Here is a 25,332-nt window from a genome sequence, read left to right as displayed (position 1 = left end):
ATACTACTGTATTGTCCACCTCACAGAAGAACAGTACATTCATGTCCTGCTTCAGCAGAATGATATATTGGTGAGCAAGTTATATAGTTAAAACTAAGTCCTTCTGGCATGCTTTGAAAAGCACTAAACACATTTTAAAAGATACTCTGTACATTTTTTTTAACTATAAATTTATTGAGTTGTGTCATATGCATGCATTGGACATGTTGTATACCTTCTCCTGTTTGAATGTACAGCTAGTAAATAAGGGATGTTCCAGCTGATGTAAAATTTCTTCTCTTGTCACAGTCTAGAGATCCTGCTGTCCAAGCTGCTATTCTTGCCCAGCTTAATGCAAAGTACGGATCTGGTGTATTACCAGATGCTCCAAAGGACACGAACAAGGCAGGTGCCCTCAACTGTTTGCTTTTATAATATGTCTGTATCCTGTAATCCTAACTTTGAGAATAATAACCGTGTGGACTAGTTGAATTTTAAACCTTAGACCTAATTGCATCTTATCTCTGTAAGAATAGAACGGAGCGTATTCTAGAACCATTCTAGAACCTTTGGACCCACTGGCTAATAAAGCATGGTCACTCATCTCTCATTTTGATTACCATCTGCACTACTTGGTATTTTTTCTTGTTTCAGAGTCAGGGAAAAGACAAAGATATGAATTCCAAATCTGCCAGTGACCTCTCGGAGGATCTCTTCAAAGTGCATGATTTTGACGTGAAGATTGATCTCCAGGTTCCCAGCTCAGGTAGGTGGCACTGTTGCTGGGGGAATGAAAGGTGAAGGTGGCAAAAAAGGGAGGGGAAGTTTCTGTTGCCACTTATAAAATAGCAGGGTGGTTTTGCAAAACTCCAGTTGAATGGAAAATAAGTAAATTTTGTGCCAATTTGTCTAGGGCTAGTAACCATGAGCAGCCATAGCTAGAAAATGAGCCTCAGCTAGTAGAGCTGCTCTTTTTGTTAGTTACTGTTGGTTTAAGAACCAGAAACTTTAAAAAAATGCAGAAAGTCTAGTTTCTAATTAGACACTGGAGCTGGTTTCTAATGGTACTGATTTCACCACTGCCACCTCTAGGTCCTAATGCTTGGTCCTCCTTGTTTTATTGCATTTTCTTTGTACCTGTATCTGAGGAGTGGTCTACTGTACTGTAGGAATTTGGAGTTTGTTTCTTAGGCCTGTCTTCTACACGTTGTCTTGTGGGTAGGGCTCTTTCTTTTGCTTAAGTTACACTACTGGCACTATTAATGCAATTGTGCAATTCACTATTGCAGAATTAATGTATTTACCTTAAGCTTGATTGAAGAGAGCAGTGAACCTTGTTCTGTTACATACCTAGTTTATGTGCCTTGTTTGTTCTGACAGAGTCCAAAACACTGGCTATCACCTCCAAGGCTCCCCCAGCAAAAGATGGTGCCCCTCGGCGATCACTGAATCTGGAGGACTACAAGAAAAGGCGGGGGCTTATTTGAGCAAACCCACTCTCTGCTGCTTCTGATCCTGCATGCTACATGATGTCCCACCCTTTATTTTCTTCCCTCCCTCTTCAGTTTGCCCTTCTGGGTTGGAGCAGCAACAGAGCTGGAAAGAGACTCTTTTAAATTGCCAGCCATCTGTAATATAAATCATTGACTCTTTACTGTATAGATCTCCATTTCTTGCCCTTTTCTGCCATCCACAAACATGGATCCATGCTATTTTTATTTTGTTTTTTAATACAGCTATTTGGGGTTGGCTGTATATATTCAGTGTTAACCTGAAGTCTGGATTTCTGCAAGAATCTATTGGTGGCAGAAACAGTGTTAGCACTTGGCTCTCTCACCCATCACAAGCAAGGAAAGTTAAACAGTGGCACAAGACCTCTTGTGAAGGTCGCCTGCACTTTTTTCCTCTTCTTCCCCCTGGCTCCTAGCTTTGGAGAAGGGCATATTTACAAACTGGTTTAGGTTGAACGTGTACATTTTGTCAGGGTGGGTGGGTTGTGTGAATCTTTTCCAGATAGTTTTTTTTAATCATTTTTTTTAACCTGCAGTAAACTTGTATCTGTTTGTCACAGTTCTTTAAAGCTGTCTTGAATTTCTACCAGCTATATTTGAGCATATGAAACAGCAGTAAATGTGATTTGATTTTATTTTTTTACAAACAAAAAGCCTGGCTGACAAAGCTGTATAACTTGACACTTCTCTGCTTCTTCACACAGACTGATAATAATCCCTTCTCCCTCCAGTGTCTTTCTTTGTAAAGCAGTAGTACATGTGCTCTTGAATTCCCTGCTAAAGGTAGGTGGGGCAGTTCATCCTCCCTGGCTGCTGCTTAGCTCTCCCCCTCCCAAAACTCCACAACAAATCCATGTAATAATCTGATCTTTCATTTTGCATCGTTACCAAATCACCTTTTCCTAGCCAGAAAATATTTTTCATTTGCCTCCTGTTTTGATTTTATTTTTTAATTCTTGTTTTGCAGAATGGGAAGGATACAGTAAAAATATGAATATATAAGAGGGCAGTTATTTGACCTATATGTAACTGATACAACATGTGCAGTGGAACTCTAGCACAAGGATTGTATGTATGGAATGTTTGAATAGGAAAAAAGATGACTGCTTGATAATCACTCAGGTGTAAAGATCGAAGTGTAAATAAATGACATTTTATCAAAGAGCTTTTCACAATGAACTACCGTGGATTACACTGAACTAGAACTGCATACATTGATACACATCAGTGATCTAACAGATCATGCTAGTGCTAGTGCTAGAAACTGCCCCTAAATAAGGGTGCTTTCCTGACACTGGAGTAAAAGGAGAAATCCTAATACACATGAAGCATTTTTAAGCAGGCCCAGAAAATGTTTGCTTACATCTGAATAGAAGTTTGAGTCTTGTGGCTGTGATCTGTGGGATCCTTATTGATGCTTTAATCTATTTCTTCTTTAATTCCTTTATTTAAAACTAGGGGGAGACACAACTGTGTAAAACCTGATAAAATGAAGAGAGGAAAAATACAATCTTATTGAAGTGGTTCTTGTCAAGTCGCGTAAACTGTGTGGCTTTATTTACTAGATAGTCCATAGCCTTGCGGACTGTTATGTAAATATGTAATCTTTCTGTTTTTCTGCCTTTTTTCTAGTCACTTTTCTCAAGCTCTTCTGGACTCTTATTTACATACATGCTTCTAACTTTTTTTAAAGTGGATTTCTAGAATCTGCCAATGTATATTTGGGAGCCATCATGATATACTATGTAGGTATGCATCTCTATCACTTGAATTTTTTTTTGTCAACAACATTCTCTACAGTAACCAGTCTCCCCAATACCAACACTTTTGATGTAGTGAAATATAACTGCAAAACTCTTAACAGGGTTTTGATTGCCCATCAATATCTGCAAAGCTATGACGTAGGAGCAAGAAAAGAGTCAGCACAGGTTCAACTAATGCTCTTTATAATTCCTCCTAATTATCATGGCAATTGGCAACAGACCTTTGTAACAGAGATGCACTTCCTGATGTTGGGCTTCATAATCAAAGTACTGAAGACCTCCATAAGTTGTATATAATGCATCAGTTTATCCTTTCCAATTGGGTTAGAGGAGTTGATCAAATAAAACACTGTGGAACGTTTAGGACACAAGTGAATGAGGTCACCATCTTCATGTATCCCCTATTGACCAAGCTTGGAAGAGACCTTCTTCAACAGAGTTAATGGACAATTCCTTGTCACCATGTGTTTTTTCACTGAGAATAATGCATTGAGGGAGTAATTTTTTCTCAGATAGCTATGGAACTAATTGTGTATGAAGGTGTAATGTTTTCTCCTCTTTAAGTGCATGTGACAGTGAGTGATGACAACACAGGCTCATTGGGAGGGATGGGTTTATTTGCTTTAATTCATTGTCTCAGCAGCATTCGTTACAAATGTATAGACTTCTATAAATAAACTTTGGTTGGTTTTAATAAAGTTGCTTATGTTTATTTCTTTGCTACAAGGTCCTGGGCACACCTGAGCATCATTTGGTTACCAGAAAGCTTTAAAGTCCACCAGATTTTGTCTCCAGTTGAATATAAAATAAATTATTGTGCGGTTACTGAGGTTATTTTGATCCAGAGCAATTAAGATTAGTTGGAAAGGCTTGCTTGATGTTCAGTTCTGTTTCAGAGGCACAAACAGATGCAATCCAAAGAACTCCAGCAGAGCAAACAATTGGCTGTGGTAGGTATCTGTTATGCATTTCTTTCATTGGAAAGTGTAATGATCATAAATGTGTCTAAATTCATTCAGTCTTTACAGCATCAAATAAGGGTCACAGTTGCCTTTGCTAGGTTGGGCCAAAAACCACTGACATTACTGTAAAAATCAAACTATTCAAAACATCCAAAAAGCATCAGTGAAAATTTTCAACAAGAAGTTTCTGGGGGAAAATCAGCCAGAAAATACAAAACTGAATCTAAAACATATTTCCACTTAATAGGCATGAATTTCACCTACCCAAAGGAACTTGAAGAGCAGGTCCTTGTGTCTAAGGAGAGAACTGTATCCAACTAAGTTTTACTCAGAGTAGACTTACTGAAATTATGAATCCCAGTTATGTCTATTAATTTCAGTGGGTCTCCTCTTAGTATGATACAACCCAGGGTAATTTCAAAAGCAGCTTGTTCTATTGAAAGGAAGAAGGCAAGTCAGTGTAATGAAGAGAACAGAGTCAGACATAGACTAAGGTGACAGATTCAAATTCTGTTCTGCCTTGAAATGCATTGGGTGACCTTAGGATAGACTTGGAAATAGAAAATAGCCCATCTTACAGTGTTGTTAGGATTGTGTGTACACATTCACACCTTGTGTGCTAATCTGACCTTTATTGAAGGAAGGGCAGGATGAAAATGTAGTTAAACATCCAGATGTGGTTTAAGCAGCTCTCTGACTTCTATCCTAATTTGTTCATTCATTCAAAAAAAATTTCCTATGTAAATCTTCCAAGATTGCTAATGATGGCTTTGTTCACATGTCTCAGTAAGTCATGGTCAGAAATGAACCATAGCTGACCACAAACAAGCATGCTCTGACATGCAAACGTGTAAAAGTAATTTGTAGAGAAGAGCTGAGACAAGTGGCTTACAATCAGCCTTGTGTCTGTGTAGTTGCATATTCTCACATTCTTCGGTTTAGAGTGCCACAGGTGCTACTGTGCTCATTGGTACCTCCAGTGGTGCCTGGGAAAGGTCTCTAAATATCCCCTCAAAACTCCACAATGCACAAGGGATTGCTTGGCCTTCCTGCTCAATTCCTGTTTGCACTGGCTTGGCTTCTACATTGAACATGCCTCCTTTAAACATCTCCAGATTTCATTGGATGCCAGGATTGGACACTTACCCTCCCATCCAGTCTGAACAGAGGAGAGATGCTAAGAGTTTCTCTGAGTGAGTGCAGTGGTGGCAGATGGTAGGTGCTTTTTCTTGATGAGGGGGGCATGCCTGTACGGTTTTGTGGTCCTGTGTTCTTTCCTGCTCTAGATGTGGCAACCATTGTTACGCCATACCCTCAAAGCAGCCTTTTTGTGACCAGTACCTATGCCACTTTCTCAAAATTCCAAGTGTGCCCACTGCCCAAAAAAAGCCAGTGATCTCTGGCTGAAAGAGTGGAGTAGGTGTGTTCTTCATTTTATACACAATATATCTTATTTATGTTACAATATAGCTCTCATATTCCCTATCCATGGTACTTCTGTACAACTAGTAAGAACAACTGCTGCAGTAGGGCCCCACTTACCGGCTTTCCGTTTTGCGGTGTTCCGCTGATGCGGCGGCTTTCAATTCAGGGAAATTCCCCGTTTTAAAGCCAATTTGAGTATCAATGGTCCCATGTACACTATACGTTTAAAGCAGTATTATACGAATTTAAACAGTAATAAAGAATCCTGGGATCTGTAGTTGATGAAGAGAGTTGTTGGGAGATCCCTGTTCCCCTCACAGAGGTAACAATCCCTCTTCCCAGGGGACTCTTGAGAGTTCTTTAAAGCCTTTCTTCACTCTTAACTACAGTTCCCAGAATTCTTTGGGGAAAGCCATGACTGTTTGTTTAAAGTGGCATGTTACTGCTTTAAATGTGTAGTGCAGACAGGGCTACGGTTATAGTTTAAACAAAATTCAAAGTCTGTCAAAGCAGTGGAATTATAAGACCATGAAAAAGATGCTGCCACCTCTTTCTGTAACATGCCCCAAATGGAATGGTGCTCTGTAGACACTTTCAGCAGCAGGAGCAGCCTTTGTAGCTGTAGTCAGTTGGGGACCTGTCCTCCCAGCCCAGAAGAAGGGAGGCAAACAAGACAGGTGCCATGTTTTGCACAACTCGTAGCTTAATTATCTCTTAATTATTGGAAACTTTATTCAGAAGTAGCATGTCAAAAACCCACTATTTGCTTGAAATGAATTCAAAATGGCTTGGTTTGCATACCATGCCTTTTCTCTGTATCCCAGCACATAATTTATGTTCAGATGAAAAAGTAAGTTGTGCACATACTGTATTTATTTATTTGCTTGAATGAACATGTGCCCCCCCCCCAAAAAAAATGTAATTACAAATTCAATCCATCTGCAGGCTTCTAAAATCCACTGTAACAGATTCTTGTGGCTCTTAAAGAGTACTGATTTTTTCTCTCTCTCTGTCTCTCTCTCTCTCTCTCCAGTAAACAGGATTAGTCTGACACCTAGGGCATGACAAGTATGAGATGCAAGTTTAGATCCTAACTTGGAGGTCTTCAGCTCTGTGTAAGCAGATGTGCTTCTGGTACTATTCAAATCTGTAAGAGAAAAATAATCAAGAGAAGAATAATTGTGATTGGTACCTGTGAGAAATGTTGCATTTTCTACAAAGGACATAATAAATTTAAATTCCAGGGGGACTGTACATATACATACTTTTAATTACTTGTGAAGTTGTGTTTGTTTTAGGGTTGGAACTGATCAAGCATTTTAGAACCATCTGTGCTGTCCTTATATGTTAAAAACTGTAAATATGGTAAGTGCGGGTTTATATAGGGATATATGGTAATTGAATTGAGTAAGAGGGGGGAGTACATGGGCTAGAATGCGGGAGAATGTTGGATGATTATTGGCTGAGGGTTTGAATGGCTGAAGGTATAAATGAGAGGATGACAGTTGAGTTGGAGAGGTTGGTTGGAGGAAGTTGAGAGGACAGTGATTGGAAAGGAGTTGAAATGGGAGGCAGTTGGGACAGAGTTCTGAGGGAGGTTTGGATTCTATTAGGCTGATATTTGAACAGAATATATATAACTGGAAACATAAGAGTGACACTATAGGAAACCATACGCTTGTTAAATATTCCTAAAGTAATCTTGTTATTTCCTAGTGTTATCAAATAAATACTTTTATTGGTTTACCAAAAGCCTGATCCTTGGCTGGGGATATACAGACCAGAAGGGAGGGCAGGGTAATTACCAAGGCTGAAGGGGAACTCTATCTAATGGTGGCAGCGGTGAAGGAAGAAAGTGTAACATCGTCAAGTATCCAGAGCAACCCAGGATTGTATGCTTTATAGACAAAGATACAGGGGGGTTGTGGACAGCAAGGGCACCCAGAAACAAAGTAACAAGCCATAGGGAGACTAAGGCAAAGTCTCTAGCAGTATTGTTTACAGGGAGTGGCTGGTGGTGGTGCCTAGCAGTGGGATCTTGAAAGATCTGTGCTAGAGTGGAGTGAGAAAAAATAAAAACGACGATCCTGACTAGTGGTGTCCTGAGGTGGTGCCTTGTGAAAGGCGGTAGCCACAAGCAGGTGGGAACCTGACAGGTGGAGCCAAAGGTGGGATCGTCACACCATCCTTATTATATCAACAAGTAAACTTAAAGGCAACACTGACGATTTCTTCATTCTCTACTATTCATGGGAAGCCAAGTTTCTTCAGTTCACTGCTGAGTGGCAGAGCTAAGATTCCCTTGAGGAATTGGGGAGGGCCTTTTTCCTCTTTAGAGAGACTGTAGAATATCATACCTCCTCCCTGTTTGATTTGGCACCATGCTAGTGATGAAAGCTTTTAGCCAAATAATCTCTCCTCGCCCCCCTTTTAGAAACAAGTTTGAACTGCTAATTTCTTAGACAAAAGAGGCTGAAAATGATAACATTGGGGGGGGCACATGTGCACAACCAATGGGATAGCAAGTAGCATTGCTCTACTCTCATGCTTTCAAACAAGCTCTTTACGCTAAATAAAACCCTTGTTTGGGGGTTCTCTCATTCGGGAGAGATGTGATATGCTTTCTAGTACTTTGGGAAGCAAGGATAGTTGACCAAATTTTTCAAACCAAGATTGGAACTTTCCCATGGCGACTCTCGGGAGACCCAAGGAGACAAGATGGCAGCCAAGGTTCCTAAGGCACCTAGAGCAGAACCCGATTCACAATCTGAGGATCCATTGCTAACTGTATCCTCAAAGATTTCTAACTTACACAAAGCTTTGATTAATTGCTGGGAAGATAGCTTTAAAGCCCTGGAAGATAAATTGACTGCCTCTTGGGTTAATGAAACTGAGAAATCTGCTAATGAGACCCTGGAGTTAGGCACTAGGCACTCCAAGCATATAACGGTTCTGCTTCATAGCCAAAGGGAATTGCAAGCCCGACGGGACAACCAGGAGAACCGTGGGTGTCAGTGGAATCTCTGCGTCTGTGGATTGAAAGAGTCAGCAGGGCAATCTGATTTGATTCCATTTTTTTGATTGATTGGTGGAGGAATTTAATATATGAAATGGAGATTAATAGACTGGACATTGAACGTTCCCATCAGAGTCTGGGCTCTCACCCTAAGGAGAATGTCCCCCCAGAGATGCTGTTATTGCCTTTCATAATTTTGCAGTAAAAGATGGCTTGAGTCGCTCTTGGGAAGCTAAAGGGCAAATTGAATAGAAGGGTCATTCTATTTTTACAAGATCTTACCACAGAAATGCTACAGCGTAGGTGGGAATTTAAACCTGCAATGGAATTTATGAGGGAGGCAGGTGTCAAGTACAAATGGGGATTCCCCTTTGCATTGATCACTGAAGTAGATGGCTCACAGGAGAAAGCATTGTCAAAAAAGGAGATAGCTCATATCCTAGCGCTTTTAAATCTTTGCATTCCATGGTCAGAGTAGAAGCTCAATTCTGCTGATTCCATGGAAGCTTTTGCCTCTTGAGAGACTTGGAGACAGCGGTTCAGATACTGTACCATCAAAAAAAGTCATCGTCCACGGTTTGCCCAGGGAATTCCCCCCCCATGCTCATAATCCCAGATTGACTTCTGCAAAGAAGACATGAAGGAAGCAACTCAGCATGTTGCTTTAGGATAGTGAAGATGCTGTTCTACAGTAACAACAGTCAAGTCCTAGTTTGATTGTTTGTAGGGTAATTGTATGTTCTCATATGCTTGGGTTACTATTGATAGTATTCTCTCTTTTATAAAGGGGTATTTGGTCATATAATTGGAATGGGAGAAAGGGGACTCAGGACCACAATTTCCTGGGATTTTTCAGTTGGCATATTATGGCTGCTAATGTCCTCCTTTATAAGTGGGTCTGATGCCTGGAATGATTCCTTTGGGGGGAGTCCCCTGCTTCTGCAAGGGGCCTAAGGTTGGGCACAAAGGGGGGTAGGGTGGGTGGGGAAGGGTTATTCCCCACCAACAAATGTTGGTCTTTAGGGGAATGTCTGCATATCTTACTTCTTATGCTGTGTCTTTCTGTTATCTGATTGATGTACTTTTTTGATGTTTATAAGATGGAGGAACACCGTTAGTTCATATTATTAATTATTGATGACCTATGAATACCATTCAGTTTATATCTTTGAATGTGAGGTGTATGGGTATCAAAAAGAGAAAGGTCACTGAGACTCTGTCATGGTCAGACACCCATATTTTGGTGAACAACATGTGGCCCCAGGCAATACACCCTCAAGGGGAATTGCTATTATATTAGCCAGAAACACTGCATTTCAAGATGAAAAAATGCTGTATGACACTGAAGGCAGGTATGTCTTTTTAGCAGGCAAGATGGGGGCCTTAAGAAAGCTTACTTGATTAGCAGTGAGGGGTATTGTTCTTGCAGGAGACCTGAACACTGTGCTGAATGAACATTTGGTTAGACAATGTGGATTAACCTTAAATCATTTGAACGACCTCTTAAGTGCCCACACACAGATTTAAGGGTTCTTCACTTTTCCCTTAAGCCTAAAGCTGTTCAGAGTCCTTCTTTGTAAGCAACTGTACTTGCCTAGGCTTGCAGTTTCCACAGCAGTGTATTTGAACAGGCAGACTCAAAGAGGAAACTCCCACCAGAGATTTATCACAGGACTGGGGATAAATCAGGGTAAAAAAGAATGGAATTCCCCAGCAGAAGGAGATTATGCTTTTTATTGACTACACATTTCTATATGGATATATATAAGCATACAAAACTCTAGCCACAGCCAGTAAATCAATAAATCAGAACTAATAATACAACACAAAACCAAAGGTTATTAGGTAATACAATATATTCGTATACAGTCTAGGTATCTTAATACATAGAAAAGAATGACAATTTAAATCTCAACCACGGGCTCAGATAAACCTCAGAATAAGACTCAGCAGTCAGGTAAACTGGCAGCAGTGTTGGATCAGTCTATCAGGACTGATGAAAAACTGCAGATGTGATCTCTTTTATACTCTCTCAACCAGATTATCAGATCTGAAATTGCATCACTTTTCCATTCTCACAGACAGTTTCACAGACAGTTAAGATCTATATCAGAACTCAGTTAAGGTGACATCCAGAGAACCCCTATAAGGTATTATGTTCCAGTCTCTTCAGTGGTTGACTATAACTCGGACTTGTTGACTTCTGTCTGGCTATACACCCAGACGTCCTGGAGGGGGAGAGTGGGTACAGAATCAGCTTGCCTTTTAAAAATACACTTCATTACAAGTCTGAGGGGGGCAAAACACTCTAAATACATAGACTTACATGCTACATACATATTATTTAAAGGGACCTACTACAAACCGTCTGTCCTCCTGCACAGATTAACAAACTTTATACTTTACTGGAAAATCAGTTGCAAGATGTATGGCTGGGTATGAATCAAGGGGCCTGGGACTACACATGCGTCTCACTGTTTCTGTTTCATGGTTAGATTATGTCCTGGTCATGGGCCCACTGATGTTGGGTATGCTAGATGCCTCCATTCATTGCTGTCCTCTTTCGGATCATTCCCTGGTAGAGGCAGTTATGAATTTCTAGAACCATATCCCCTATAGCCCAATCCAACATTTTTATCCCTTGTTGCTCTCCAAACAAACATCTCACAAGCAATTGGTAACTCTATTAAGGAATATTTTGATTTTACTTTAACTCCTGGGATGGATTTGGAGGTCATATGGGATGCTATGAAAGCTATAGTAAGGAGGTCCTGCATATCTGAAATGGTTAAATTTTTAAAAAGTGACCCAATTTGTCAGACTATATTAAAAGGTATTGAAAGATTAGAATCCAGACAAAGTTACAGGCTCATGGCAAACTCTTAGTTTTAGTTTTGGAAGCTAAATGTCAGGAATTCGCAATGATAGATTCACATTTGCTAAATTGTGTAATATGCGAAACAAAAATACTAGGAAATAGGAAATAGGAATTCAAAATTACCTGCCCATGCCCTGAAATATAAACAGGTCTTCTCACTTAGATAGAAAAACTTCACTTAGATAGAAAAACTTCACTTAGATAAAAATATTGTCTGAAAACCTATAGCCAACAATGTATTAATAATTTATTTGCATTGTATTATAAAAATTTACATAGCTCCATTATGCCTGATCATTATGATATTACACAATATTTGGCAAGTGCAGGGCTGAAATCTTTATCAGATGCTGAGCAAGGATCTCTTAATAAGGATATCTCTGAAGAGGAAGTTTTTGAAGTTATTAAAAAGTTGAAAGCCAACACAACTCCTGGTCCTGATGGGTTTTGTAGTTCTTTTTACAAAAGATACAAGACTATTCTGGCACCACAACTTATCCAACTTTTCAATAATATATGGCATGGGGGCAATACTCCTGCTACATGGAACTTGTCAAGGATAATTGGAATACCTAAACCAGGCCAAGACCAAGAGGAGGTGGGGTCCTATAAACCCATAGCCCTTTGAAATCTAGATCAGAAACTTTCCCTCCCAATTTTGGCTACTCGTCTTGGCAGGGTTATACACATTTTGATTGACCCAAATCAAACAGGTTTCATCCAAGGTAGGCATATCTCAGACCCAATACATCAGTTGCTAAATGTGATTTACAGTGCTGTCTCTAGGGGTAAACCATTGGCAGCACTTTCGATTGACACATATAAGGCCTTTGATTGCCTTGAATGGCAAGGTTTCTGGATGCTTCCCAATAAGGACATACATTAATTACAGCAATTTCTAAACTATAGAAACTTTGCAGTAGTATGAACCAATTTGGTGGACTCTGGTAATATACCTATAGAGAGTGGCATGAAACATGGGTTCCCCCTGTCCCCTTTGCTCTTCGCCCTCTCCTTAGAACCCCTGATAGAGACGCTTTGGAAAAATTAGGATATCTAGGGGTATCAGGGGAACAGGGAGGAACACTTCATCAACCTATATGCAGATGATATGGTTTTGATGTTGGGGGATCCAGGGCACTTACTGTATGCTCTTCAGAATGAATTTGATAGATTTTAAACAATTGCAGGTCTTTGTACTAATTCTACTAAATCTACTATAGGAGGATGAAGATGGCCGCGGAGCTGTGAGGCTCTGACAAACGCAGCTCCACAGAATTCATTTAAAAACTCTCTAGACGTCTGACTAAGAAAGCAGTAAGTTTGCTCCAACCTGCCAACTCCTTCTATTCACACTTTTTACAAACTCTGATTATCTTCTGGTTAATGCTGATATTTTTTACTGCCATTAATCTCTTTGTTTCCTGGGGACCGGCTGAAAAGTTTTCAAGGCTATGAGAGCTAATTACGGACTATAAATTCTTAACTGAGCCTCTCAAGACAATTAATAATAGCTTGCGAACTTCAGACCCACTCAAGGATAGTGGCTGTAAAAGGAATAGTCTCTCTACCTCCTTACACAAAGGTTACAAGGAAGGCTAGCTCCAACTACCCATTACCCAAGGCTGCATCTTTTAGACAAACCTTTCTTTAAGCTTACATACGATCTACCCAAGACTGAAACTTTTAAGTGGGCACTGATCTATAAATTACACAAATAGGAAACAGGTTAAAGAAAGAAAGAAAGAAAGAAAGAGAGAGAGAAAGAGAGAGAGAGAAAGAGAGAAAGAGAAAGAGAGAAAGAGAAAGAGAGAGAGAAAGAGAGAAAGAAAGAGAGAAAGAAAGAAAGAAAAAGAAAGGAAAGGAAAATACTTACCTGAGCCAGCTGGGTGTAAACATACCCTTGAGTAAATTTAATCAATCCTCAAACAAAAGAGTTTATGATATTTAAAGACAAGGGAAGGCAAATAGGATATTCAAGCTAAATACTGCATCTAAATGGTTTTGAGGAGAAGCTTAACGAAGGCCCTGGGAGTCTCCTCCCAAGAACAAACATAAGGCAAAGAAGGTTAACCACAGGAATTTGAAACGACAAGGCCAAGCGGCATTAACTCCACTGCAGGCTGCTCAACAGCCCAGGGTCATAAAGGGCCAGAGTCAAATTCTTCAGTTTTTTGCTTCACCAAATAAAGAAAACCTTCAGAAGAAATCCCACTATGAATCTCACAAGATCCATGACTGGTCTTTATCACATTCCTCTTTTAAGGACCTTAGTTTAATTAATGACAACCAGGCACCAAACTTGGCAGAAGATGCAGCTTTAGGTGATGCAGTAATTGCTCCTCTTATGGGGATGCCTTAAATCCAACAGCTCCAGCCCAACTACACCATCTACATAAGACAAACTTTACTTCTGATGACTACTCCATGCAAAACAAGTCTCAATTACAGCCTGGATATTTGGAAAGCATATCCAAAGAACATACATCCCAACCATCGCCAGTGACCAGTCATCCTCCCGAGGAGACCCCTTACCTTGATTCGACTGAGGGGGAGCCTCCTCTAACAGAGGCAGTAGAACATACCAAAAAACAGACAAATCCAACCCTTGCTGCGGACGAAATCAGTCCCACAATAACAGGATGGCTTCTGATTCTTGCCCTTGATTTTGACGCCATGAAATCTTCTGTAATTGAAAATAACACTCTATTATCATCAATACTCGATATATTAAAAAAAAGGGAGTCTAAGCCTCTATCTAATTATACTCTAGACCATACTCCTACTTCTCCACACGTGGTGGTAACCACGACACTTAGTAAATCTGGACCATTGAATGTACGTGGGAAAAAAAATAAAAGGAGGAAAATTTACAAACAGAAGCAGAAACTAGTACAGAAACATAATCAAAAGAAACCGGCTAATATGAAAAACTACAAACTCCAACATCAGGAAAAAATGAACTTTAAGAAGCTATTTCAACATCTGGAACAACCCTCAAGCAAAAGCAAAGGCTTAAAGTTATTAAAAAGTGACGTTCCTCCCTCTCACATCATCAGTGAGGAGGTAAACTCATCTTCAATGATGTCTAGTGGTAACCGCACCTCGCAGGACTCTCCATCTAGCCTACCGGATAGGGAGCAGCAACCTCCAAAACTTTCTAGGATCTCCCATTCATTCCGGAATGACGCCCAAACAAACTCTGACCAACTACAAGATCCCTGAACTGATGTGCTTTTAAGGCTCCCAGTAAAATCTATACTCAAGTTGAATCAATGGAGCTTAGTTTTGGACTTATATCAACTTGTATTTGGTAATTTTCCGAAACCGCCAGGAATTCTATCTCAAAGTGATCGTATTTTCCATTTTTGTAATCTTTTAAAATCAGAAATGGAGTTGAATACCGCAGATATTTTCCAGATACAATACCTATATTATGACGGCCTTAAAGCTCGAGCCTTGGTTCGTTTCTCTTCCCAGTATACTGTTCAAAAAGTTATCTCCGCCAAATCTCGTATAATTAACCTAGGTATAACTATACACAGATATTTTGAAAACAGAGCAACACCTGAAACCTTGTTACCTAAATCCTCTTGTTTTACAACGCCTCCTTGGCCGCAGCAGTGCTGTATACAACCTTCTGAACCACTTGTCGATCTATCTATCGGCCCACCTGAACAAGAACCCCCCCAAAGTTATTCCGCCTCACGAGGCACTCTTATTGACTCAAGACAACATTGGTATTTTTACTCCTGAAGAACTATTACTTATAGAAACTTTCAGTTCACTACCAAAAATGAATCAAAATGAGATTTTGGAACGATTATACCATTTAAAGTCTTATCTTAGCACCCTCATGAACCAGAGCTCTAAGCATCAACCTGAAGTGCCGATAGAACCTACCCCTGTTTTAGATTCAACTGCAAAGATCTTAAACACACTACAAGTCCCTATGATATGTAGGCCACTAAGACCTCACCCAGGCCCCGAAATGAGAACTGCACCCCAGAATGGTAGCAATCAGAAGATAGTTCAGAAAATCTTGACAAAGGACTCTATCCTCCATGCTCAAGATGGAAATCAGTTACAAAAATCTCCTTGCTATGAGCTCGCAAAACGAGTGAATATTGATCCCCCTGGGTTTTGGGATTGAATGCGTTACCTAGAGGCAGAGGAGAGGGGGTCTCCACCTCATTCCTCCGATGTTAAACAATTTAATTGCTTACCCTCTACCCAGGAAACTCTCCTTCCAACAATTAAATTATTGAATCCCGCGGTCAATTCTTTACAGAGAGAACAGCCCCCACCAATGTTGAACGGATGCATTGCTTCATCAGCTATCTTCAATGAGATTAATGTTATTTGACACTTACCCATTCTATCTTGGAATGTCAATGGTTGGGGGAATAAGAGGGAAGATTCCGATTTTTTAGAGTACCAAAGTAATTTTAAAATAGTATGCATACAAGAAACCTGGGTCACTTCTCAAGGTAGTCTGACCCTCCCAGGCTACCACTCTTTTTCCTCTCCCGCGATAAAACATTCAATGAAGGGCCGCCCTAGTGGAGGCCTCTCTACTTTCATTTCAGATTCGTATTCTCTCTCAGTTGATTATCTCCCATCAACACTTCCTCAATTTATTCTAGCGCTCAGGATAAGGGGCCTCCTGACTGAATCATTAATATGCATTAATGTATATTGCCCTCCCTTATACGGCATTACTACAACTCCCATTAACGTATGGGATAAGCTTGAAGAGACTCTCACACAATATGAAACGCAGTACCCGAATGACAGCCTTTTACTTTGCGGAGATTTCAACGCCAGAATAGGCGACCTCTGGCCACCTAACATGGTTTCCTCCAATTGGGACCCCTTATATCAGGCCGATAATCAATATAGGTTATTAAAAGATCAAAAGTCAAATAAACAGGGTCCCTACTTGTTGGAATTAGCCTCACTGCACTCACTTGAAATCATAAATGGGTCTACAGTGGACTCTTCTCGAGGTTCCTTTACCTACCGATCCTCCCAAGGTGCTAGCATAATTGATTACATCTTAGTATCACAATCTTTGTTTTCGGATATCACCGACTTTAAGGTCGAATGTAGGATAGAGAGTGACCACCTTCCCCTCCAACTAAGCCTTAGGATTAATAAGGGTACCGCTCCCTCTACACCATGTTTGGGACTAGCACTGACTGGAAAAAAAATCCACTGGTCCGAGAAGACTAGGGACCACGTCGCAGCTCAGTTGGGGAGTAATTTATATCAAACAATACGCCAGGGAGTACTGAACGAAACCCTAGATCCCATTCAGGCCTTTCATACTATCCTAACCTTATTGAGACCATGCTTGGCTCAAAAGAGCAATGGCTCCACTAGGACACATGGCCCATATACATGGTTCGATCGCGAGTGTAGAGTAACACAAAGAAAGCTGAAGGCCCAATTAAGATTGACTCTTACACACCCAAGCGATCAGTCCCAAGCTCTTTTCAAATCAATGAAGACTTCTTACAGAGCCCTCTTAACTCAAAAGAAAGCTGATTTTGCCGAAGCCCGCTGGCAGCGGCTAGCCTGTGCGGCCTCTGACAGACATGAGCGTCTGTTCTGGAATCTAGTTAAATCAGGGATGGGTGCGTTAAACCCCCTAATTGTACATCGAATCCCGACACCAGCCTGGCACGCCCATTTTCAAAGGCTTTATTGTCCAATGATAGCCCTTTATGACCATTTATTGGATGTCAATATTTTGAAAGCGCCTCCGTGGCCCCCAGTCACGCCAGAAGAAATCAGTATCCTCATTGATTCTTTGAAGAATGGTAAATCCCCAGGAGAAGATTTTCTCCCCCCCGAATTATTCAAGCAATTCCCGGAGTGGTGGACCCCATTCTTGGCAAGCCTCTTCTCTAGGATTAATGACTCTGGCATTATTCCTGACGGGTGGAGGCGTAATATTATCGTACCAATTTATAAAAACAATGATCCCTCTAAACCCTCCAACTATCGCCCAATTAGTCTACTAAACGTGGCTTCCAAGCTTTATAGTAAATTCTTACTCCAAAAGTTGGAAGAATGAGTGGAGACTAACCAGCTCATACATCCCAAACAGGTGGGCTTTAGAAAAGGTTCTTCTCCGACTGACCATTGTCTAACTTTGTACTTCCTGGCAAAAAAGAGTATAATAGGACCCACACTTCATCTATATGCTGCATTCGTTGATTTGGCCGCAGCCTTCGACTCCGTCGATAGGAATGCCCTGTGGTTAAAACTTTATAATTAAATATAGATCGCCGTCTTCGCTATCTCATCAGGGCCTTATACACCAATACTAATGCTGTGGTTAGAGTAAGCCAAAGTGGTGACATGATGAGCCCAATAGTAATAGGGAGGGGCGTTAAACAAGGCTGTCTCTTAGCCCCCCTTCTCTTCAATCTATTTATTAATAACATCATATCTGACCTCTCTGGTCCTCAATACTTTCCACCATCTATCGGCCACAGGAAGGTGTCTGTGTTGTTTTATGCGGATGATATGGTCCTCCTGTCTTTAGTCCCAATTGGCTTAAGAAAATTAATGAGAAATTTACAGGCCCTCTGTACAAAGGAAAGGCTAGAAATCAATTATAAAAAAATGAAAGTTTTAGTTTTTGGCAAGAGATTCGTAGGACACCGTTGGTCAATGGCAGACCATCAGTTGGAGCAATGTCGGTTTTATAAATATCTGGGAATATATTTTGTGGACACTCTCTCTTGGAAAAGACACCTGCAACATATAAAATTAACAGCCACAAAAACTGCTGGAGCAATTCTAAAGTTCTATCGTTCTGTTGGAGGTAACTTAATTCCCCCGGCTCTAAAAATCTTCCAGTCTAAAGTAATTCCTCAGGTTCTATACGGCGCATCAATATGGGGTTGGGACAAGGAAATTGTTTTGTCCTTAGAGACTATTCAAACTAATTTCCTTAGGCGTCTATTATCCCTTCCTCCAGGAACATCAGCAGCTATCTTACATGCTGAGACCGGTCTTCCTCCCTTGGGAGCGCATATTCATCTTGCCCTTTTGAAGTTCACGAAATTAGCTGGAAGGTCGCCGGGCAAGGAACTACTAAATTTGTGCTTAAACCACCCCTTTTCCTTTAATCTTTGGGGTCCTAAACTAGAAGAACTATTATCTAGTTATCATATAACTTCTCAGGTTTTTATATCATTATCACCTAATCAAAAATTACGTGAGATGGTTTTCCGCCACTCTGAGTATTTGGATAACTTAACACTAACTAGAGTGGCCCCATGGTATGGGAAGTTTAAGACCGATCATTATCTTTCCCCATACCTCACGTATCCTCTTCCCAAAAGCCTTAGGCACGCGTTCACTGCATTACGTTTCTTCTCCCTCCCTAATGCAGACAGAGAGGGACGAATCCTTGGTATTCCAAAAGATCAAAGACGATGTCCCTGTGGATATTACAAGGAGGAGGACATTCCACATATATTGCTTCATTGCACAATTTATCAGGACCCCAGAACCAAGTTTCTTAAGAAGCTTTTAGATGAATTTGAATCTCTTACAGAAGCGGGGAAAGTAATTTCCTTAATGTCCGATTCAAATTTGGACGTGACACATCAGGTATCCCTGTTTGTGTTAGCAGCTTCGAAACTACAAGCTAATTTTATTTTGAATCTAAATAATAGTCGTCGTTCAAGTTTGTCCTAGATTTTAAAATTTAGATGATGTATAACCAGTACAGATTTTTGTCGCCTTATGATGTTTTAAATTTTCTTTTATAGAATCTATTTTAAACTCAATTATAAATTTTAACATGGTAAGCTTGTTGTATATGATATATTTACTAATTTTGTGTTGGCCTATGGCCCTGCAATTTAAATGTAAATAAACTATAAATAAACTAAATCTACAGTTACGTTTATTTAATGTGCCTAGCCATATTCAACTCCATATCCACAAAACACTTCATGTTCCAATATGTACCAAGGTATTTAAATATCTAGGTGTTCAAATACCTAGAAGACCTCACAATTTATATCACCTGACTTTTTGCCCATTGATCAAATAATTAAAGAAGCACCTCAAACAATCATGTAAACTTAATTTGTCATCCCTGGGTAGGATTGCTGCTTTTCGAACTAAGTGGTTCCCTGTTTATTTTTTCCAGGTTCTCCCCATCACCCTCCCTCTATGTGCTCTCCAAAAATGGCAACAGACAGTTAATGCATTTGTTTTCAGAAAAAGCACTCTAGAATTGTATTAAAACCAGACAGAGGGGGATAGGGACTCCCAAATTTAACTCTATATTTTCAGTTGTGGCAAATGGGCTTTTCAGTTACTAGGGCGGATAAAAAATGGATTGGGTTGGATGAAGATATGCTGAGGATGGATCCACTCTCAGCCTTAACATTTGTTAATATCCCTACACATAGAATTAAAAAAAAAATCAAAAACTCTTTTACCAGAATGACATTTATGGTATAGAAAAAATGGCAGGCTAGGGTTTCTTCTGTTCCCCAATTATGCCTTTTATATATTATCCAAAACTGCAGATGGCTGGCCTTAATAAAACAGTGGAACCTTGGAGCGTTAAAGGATATATTAGACTGAAATACTGTTATGCCAATTCCAACCCAGTCACTATGGACCAACTCACTAAAGATACAGGGGACCTGAATTTGTATTGGCTTCAAATACATCAACTTTCCCATATTTTGGCTGACCCAGGAGTTCATGTTACAAGATCCTTGACCAGGTTTGATTCTGAAATACTGAATTTTTGCTACTCTGGAAAGGAATTGTGTCATGTCTTTATAGGATTTTTTGGACACTCATTTAGGTCCCTTACCTGGACTGAAACAACTGTGGGAAACTGACCTTGGCGTTGAAATTGAGAAGTCTTGGCAGAAATTGTGAACCATCACTGCCTGTGATGTCTGAGTGATCACATTGTATCCAATAAAACATGTTTTTGTCTTCTGAAGGTCATACCATAATTGCTCTTAGCTCCTTGGTCTCTGTTCTCCCCCCTCTCCTCCTCCAACAATGCTAATGCTTGCAATCATTACTAGAACATAATCCGATCTCTAGGTATGGATGTGAAAGTTAAAAAAGTGGATAAGAGAAAAATCAACTCATTTGAAATGTGGTGTTGGAGGAGAGCTTTGCACATACCATGGACTACAAAAAAGACAAATAATTGGGTGTTAGAACAAATTAAACCAGAACTGTCCCTAGAAGCTAAAATGATAAAACTGAGGTTATCGTACTTTGAACACATCATGATAAGACATTTCACTAGAAAAGAGAATAATGCTGGGAAAAACAGAAGGGAGCAGAAAAAGAGTAAGGCCAAGCGAGATGGATTGATAGCATAAAGGAAGCCACAGACCTGACTTACAGGATCTGAACAGGGTGGTTCATGACAGATGCTGCTGGAGGTCGCTGATTCATGGGGTTGCCATATGTTGACTTGATGTCGTACTTGAAGGCACATAACAACTTTTAATTTATTAACTGGAGTGGAAATAACGTTGCCTAAGGACAATGTGGTGTAGTGGTTAAGGTGCTGGACTACAACCTGGGGGTTCGAATCCCCACACAGCCATGAAGCTCACTGGGTGACCCTGAGCCAGTCACTGGCTTTCAGCCTCAAACAGAGGCAATGGTAAACCCCCTCTGAATACTGCTTACCATGAAAACCCTATTAATGGGGTTGCCATAAGTGGGAATCGTCTTGAAAGCAGTCCATTTCCTTCCAAGGACAATGATCAGGAATGGGATTACAGTTGTCTATTCAGATGAACAAGTGAAGTCTTTGGCACTTCCCCATCAGCCACAAATACATGCACCTATCACATAAACATTTCCTTAGAGGTGAACCATAGCAGTGTGTGCTTCAAAACTCCCCCTGTATAAATTAAATACAAAAATAAACACCAATGCTATGACCTTTTATATTGTTCTTTTGAAGTGATTTAGGATTAAACCTGGGATATTGTTTTTCTCCCTCAGATTCCATTGAGATATGAGAACTCAAGAAATGAAGAGGTGTGGTATATGTCAGAGAATGTCTCTGAACATTACAATAAGCTGTACTATGCATTATTTGCTCAGTTATGCATTTCCTCTGGAGTTGGCAGGTAACTCTTTTATAACCTCAATCTTCAGTGCTGCATAGAATGTGCAAGGTTTATGTGCCATATTACATAGGGTGTATATGTGCTCTTTTAAAGAAATAAAGCTTTTTATGGAGAAGGAAAACCAAACAAGAGATGAATTGATTCCATAAAGGAAGCCACAGACCTGAACTTGCAAGATCTGAACAGGGTGGCTCATAAGAGATGCTATTGGAGGTTGCTGATTCATAGGGTCACCATAAGTCATAATCGACTTGAAGGCATATAACAACAAATTATTTAAAGTTTAGTGCCCCTAGACAGGGTTGCAATATCGCCACCATTGATTTGAGATATGAAGGAGACGCTTGAGTATAAGGGAGCAAGTGTGGTGTTCCTGAGAGTGGTTTTTCTGCTATTTTCAATATTCACCATGTGGTTCTGCTTTATATTGTTTTCATCCCTTCTATTGAACCATGTTCTGAGGGGTTTAGCATGTTGCCTAAGAGGAATTGTTTTAAAAGATGCACAATGTTAGGGGACAGGTGTCAAGCTGACTTTTCTGGTGGCTGAAGTGTGGTATCAAATCACACTACATGCAGTTTCCAGCAGTAATGTTGTGGCAAATTCAGAAGTGCAGGGTCCCTTTATGATAGTCACAGCCACACCCCTTTTTAAGATTATACAGCCTTCTAAAATTATAGGGTAATCTACTTTTTGCTTCTCTGTTACTCTGTCATTTGACTGTCCATTCTCATTTATTAAGAAATATTGCTTGAATTACTGAATTTAGTGTTCACATCTCCTGCTGCTACCAAACTGCTTGATGATATAGATGGGATGTTATAATCAGGATTTACTGTCTCTTCTTCTGCAATTACAGAAGTCTCACTGTCCACAATTTGTCCTGTCTTTTTGAAATAGGAACTAAAAAAGGCTTAGTTGCAATTGACATTCATTGGGACTGTTGTCAGGGGCTAACACACTCCCCTTTCATGCTGATTGGCTTGTAGGACGCTGGAGACATAGGGATCCTGCTGGGACCTAGTTCCCAAAAAAGTAAGGGTCTAAGACACACACACCCAGGACCCCAGATGACTACATCTCTGGTTTCTAGACAGTTCTCTGTGAGAATGTGTGTGAGACAGGGAGGTCTGATCCCAGAGAATTAGAATGCTATAGTACAGCACTAGCACACAAAAACTGGTGTGACAAATTTTAAACCAGCACTAGTCTTTACTGGGTCATAGATTTAACCTATTTTCCCTTCCTCCAGCCCTGTGAACTACAATGGTAGCGGTTGTATGGAACGTATGAGCCTGGGTGAGTGGTTGTATGAGTATGTGTTATGTTGGTTGTAATATATTATGCTGCCTTGTAATGTTTTCTCACTTTTATATTGTGTTTGCCACCCAGGGTTCATAAAACAATACAATTGAAATCCATAAAAACAGTTAACACCTCCTAAAAGCAATCACCTCTCAAAATTAATCATTTCAAAGTGGTCAGGGACAGGCCTTTGGGGGGGGTAAACAGGAATGTTTTTTAAAGTTCTCCTAAAGGTTAATAATGGAGATTGATGCGCTTCATTAGAGAGGGCATTCCACAATTGGGGAACCACCACCGAGAAGGCCCTGCCATAGGTCACTGCCACCCGGGTAACCCCCAGTGATGGCACCACCAAAAGGGCCGCCACTGCTGTTCGAGATGGTTGATATTGGGAAAAGTGCTCTTTTAGATACATGGGTCCCAAACCGTTTACGGCTTTGTCTGCTAGTACTAGCACCTTGAATTGTGCTCGGTAGCTCACTGGCAGTCCATACAGTGCTGTAAGGACTGTGACACATGCTGTCATTGGGCTGTGCCTCTTACCAACCTAGCAGCCACATTTTGCACTAGCTGCAGCCTCTGAACCATATTTAGCAGAACCCCATGTGAAGCATTACAGTAATCCAGTTAGGAAGTCATCAGAGCCTGGACAACTAGCTATCCCATCCAGCACCTGTATCTAATCTGCTAGAGATCATTAACCAATAATAAATTTAATGTTTTTGGTGATGGTCTTTGTTAATTTCCAAACTATCTTCTAGGTGAGTAACTTCTACATGAGTATCTACTGAGCAACGAGCAGAAACAATTTTATTTATTTGCATAATGTCATATCGGAGGATGCTTTTGATCATTTATAGACATATTCTTTAAGCATTCATGTGCTGCAACCTCATAAATTTAAATCATGGCAAATTCTGTAATCTGTTAGGCTACTTTTGAATTACTGCAAAAGTTGTTGTATTTTAAGAGCAGGTTTCACCTCACATATCTGATTCTTCATGATATGGTTCCTCCTTGAATGAATCTGTCATCCTTGCATCTCTTTTATAGAGTTCTTCAGTGTATTTCTTCCATCTTCCTTTTATTTCATCTCGGTCAGTCAGTGTGTTCCCCTATTGACTATTCAATATCCCTACTCTTGGTTTGAATTCCCTTTAATTTCTCTAATCTTTTGGAATAGGGCTCTTGTTGTACCTTTTTTGTTGTCCTCTTCTATTTATACAATAGTTATACAATAACTATTGTAATAGTTATGTGTGTGTGTTTGGAAGGACTCTGTGTGCTGCTGCATTTGTTGCCATTTGCCCACAACTTTGCCATATTCTTTTCTTCTTCTCCAGGTATATAAAGGGAAGGGGCTGCCTGAGGCAGCACCTCAGCATGCACCTCAGCGTCATGCAAAGTGTGGCACTAAGTGTGCACTTTTCGTCACACTTGGAGCCATTTTGGGGTCTGGAATCCATCACCCACCAAGAAAAATCCAGCTGCAAGTGTTGAAAAGAGAAGGCAAACCAACCTCATGAGAGACAAAGGAAGTGTCATTGCCTATAGAAAAGTGGTTTCTATACCCCCAGGGTGAGAGCTTGGTGGACATAGTTTCTGCGCCCTTAAGTGAAAGACAAGGGGGAGTGTTTGGTATGAGAGTTTGGTATGAATGTTCTACTTAGAATAATATGTGTGTGCATTATTTGGTTGTATGTAGATTTGAGTGGTTGTCATGGTGATGTTATGGTATGTATATGTGAGTATGCTACTTTTAGGACATGAGGTTGAATTATGTGAGTGCTTGTAGAGTGTGATTTGAGGTAAGTGTGAGTGTGTTGGTTTAGAATGTTGATATATTTAAATATGAATGTGCTGATTTTGTAAGGGTGTGTTTGAGTAAACTAAATTATTTTTTTTCTTTTCCCAACGATAGTAAGACAAAATTCTCTTATAATGGGGGCTGGCTGTTTTAATTGTTTTGCTTTTTATTATACTGTGATTAAGAAATCTGATTTGTTTAATCTATTATGTTTAAAAATAAGCTTAAGATGTTTTTCCTTGAAACATAGGGAATATTCTGTTTAGTCTATTATGTATATTATGATTTTTCTTGTATTTCTTGTACTTAATTTTATATGCAATTTTTATATCACATTGATACTAAAGAGGATGTTGGTTCAGTTAACTGTATTTTATTGATTATTTTTTACAGTTGCTGTTTTAAGATGTTTTGACTTGCTGTACACTGCTTAGAGTTTTATTTAAATATAAGCGGTATATAAATGGACTAAATAAATAAATAATAGTTCTGTGACCCAGTGGCATCATTAGTCACAGTGCTACTCATACTT

General features: G+C 40.0%; 1 protein-coding gene and 1 long non-coding RNA gene across 2 annotated transcripts in view; both read left to right on the top strand.

Moving 5' to 3' along the window:
• Positions 1-3,951, top strand: part of RTF1 (RTF1 homolog, Paf1/RNA polymerase II complex component) — a 39,328-nt gene extending 35,377 nt beyond the window's left edge. The window contains exons 16-18 of the mRNA XM_061611386.1: positions 289-384; positions 634-745; positions 1,360-3,951. Coding sequence (XP_061467370.1) covers positions 289-384; positions 634-745; positions 1,360-1,466 — 315 coding nt within the window. The 3' untranslated portion in view covers positions 1,467-3,951. The remainder of the gene's footprint in view (positions 1-288; positions 385-633; positions 746-1,359) is intronic.
• A 1,240-nt stretch (positions 3,952-5,191) lies between these two features.
• LOC133377385 (uncharacterized) lies at positions 5,192-24,939 on the top strand. Its single transcript, XR_009760700.1, has 6 exons — positions 5,192-5,430; positions 6,674-6,755; positions 12,758-12,851; positions 21,561-21,688; positions 22,941-22,987; positions 24,337-24,939. It is a non-coding gene; the product is annotated as an uncharacterized LOC133377385 (long non-coding RNA).
• The last annotated feature ends 393 nt before the right edge of the window (positions 24,940-25,332 follow it).

This window comes from Rhineura floridana, chromosome 2 (assembly GCF_030035675.1).
Source record: "Rhineura floridana isolate rRhiFlo1 chromosome 2, rRhiFlo1.hap2, whole genome shotgun sequence".
Lineage (NCBI taxonomy): Eukaryota > Metazoa > Chordata > Lepidosauria > Squamata > Rhineuridae > Rhineura > Rhineura floridana.
Note: the sequence above shows the minus strand (reverse complement) of the source record. Positions and strands in the feature narration are given on the sequence as shown.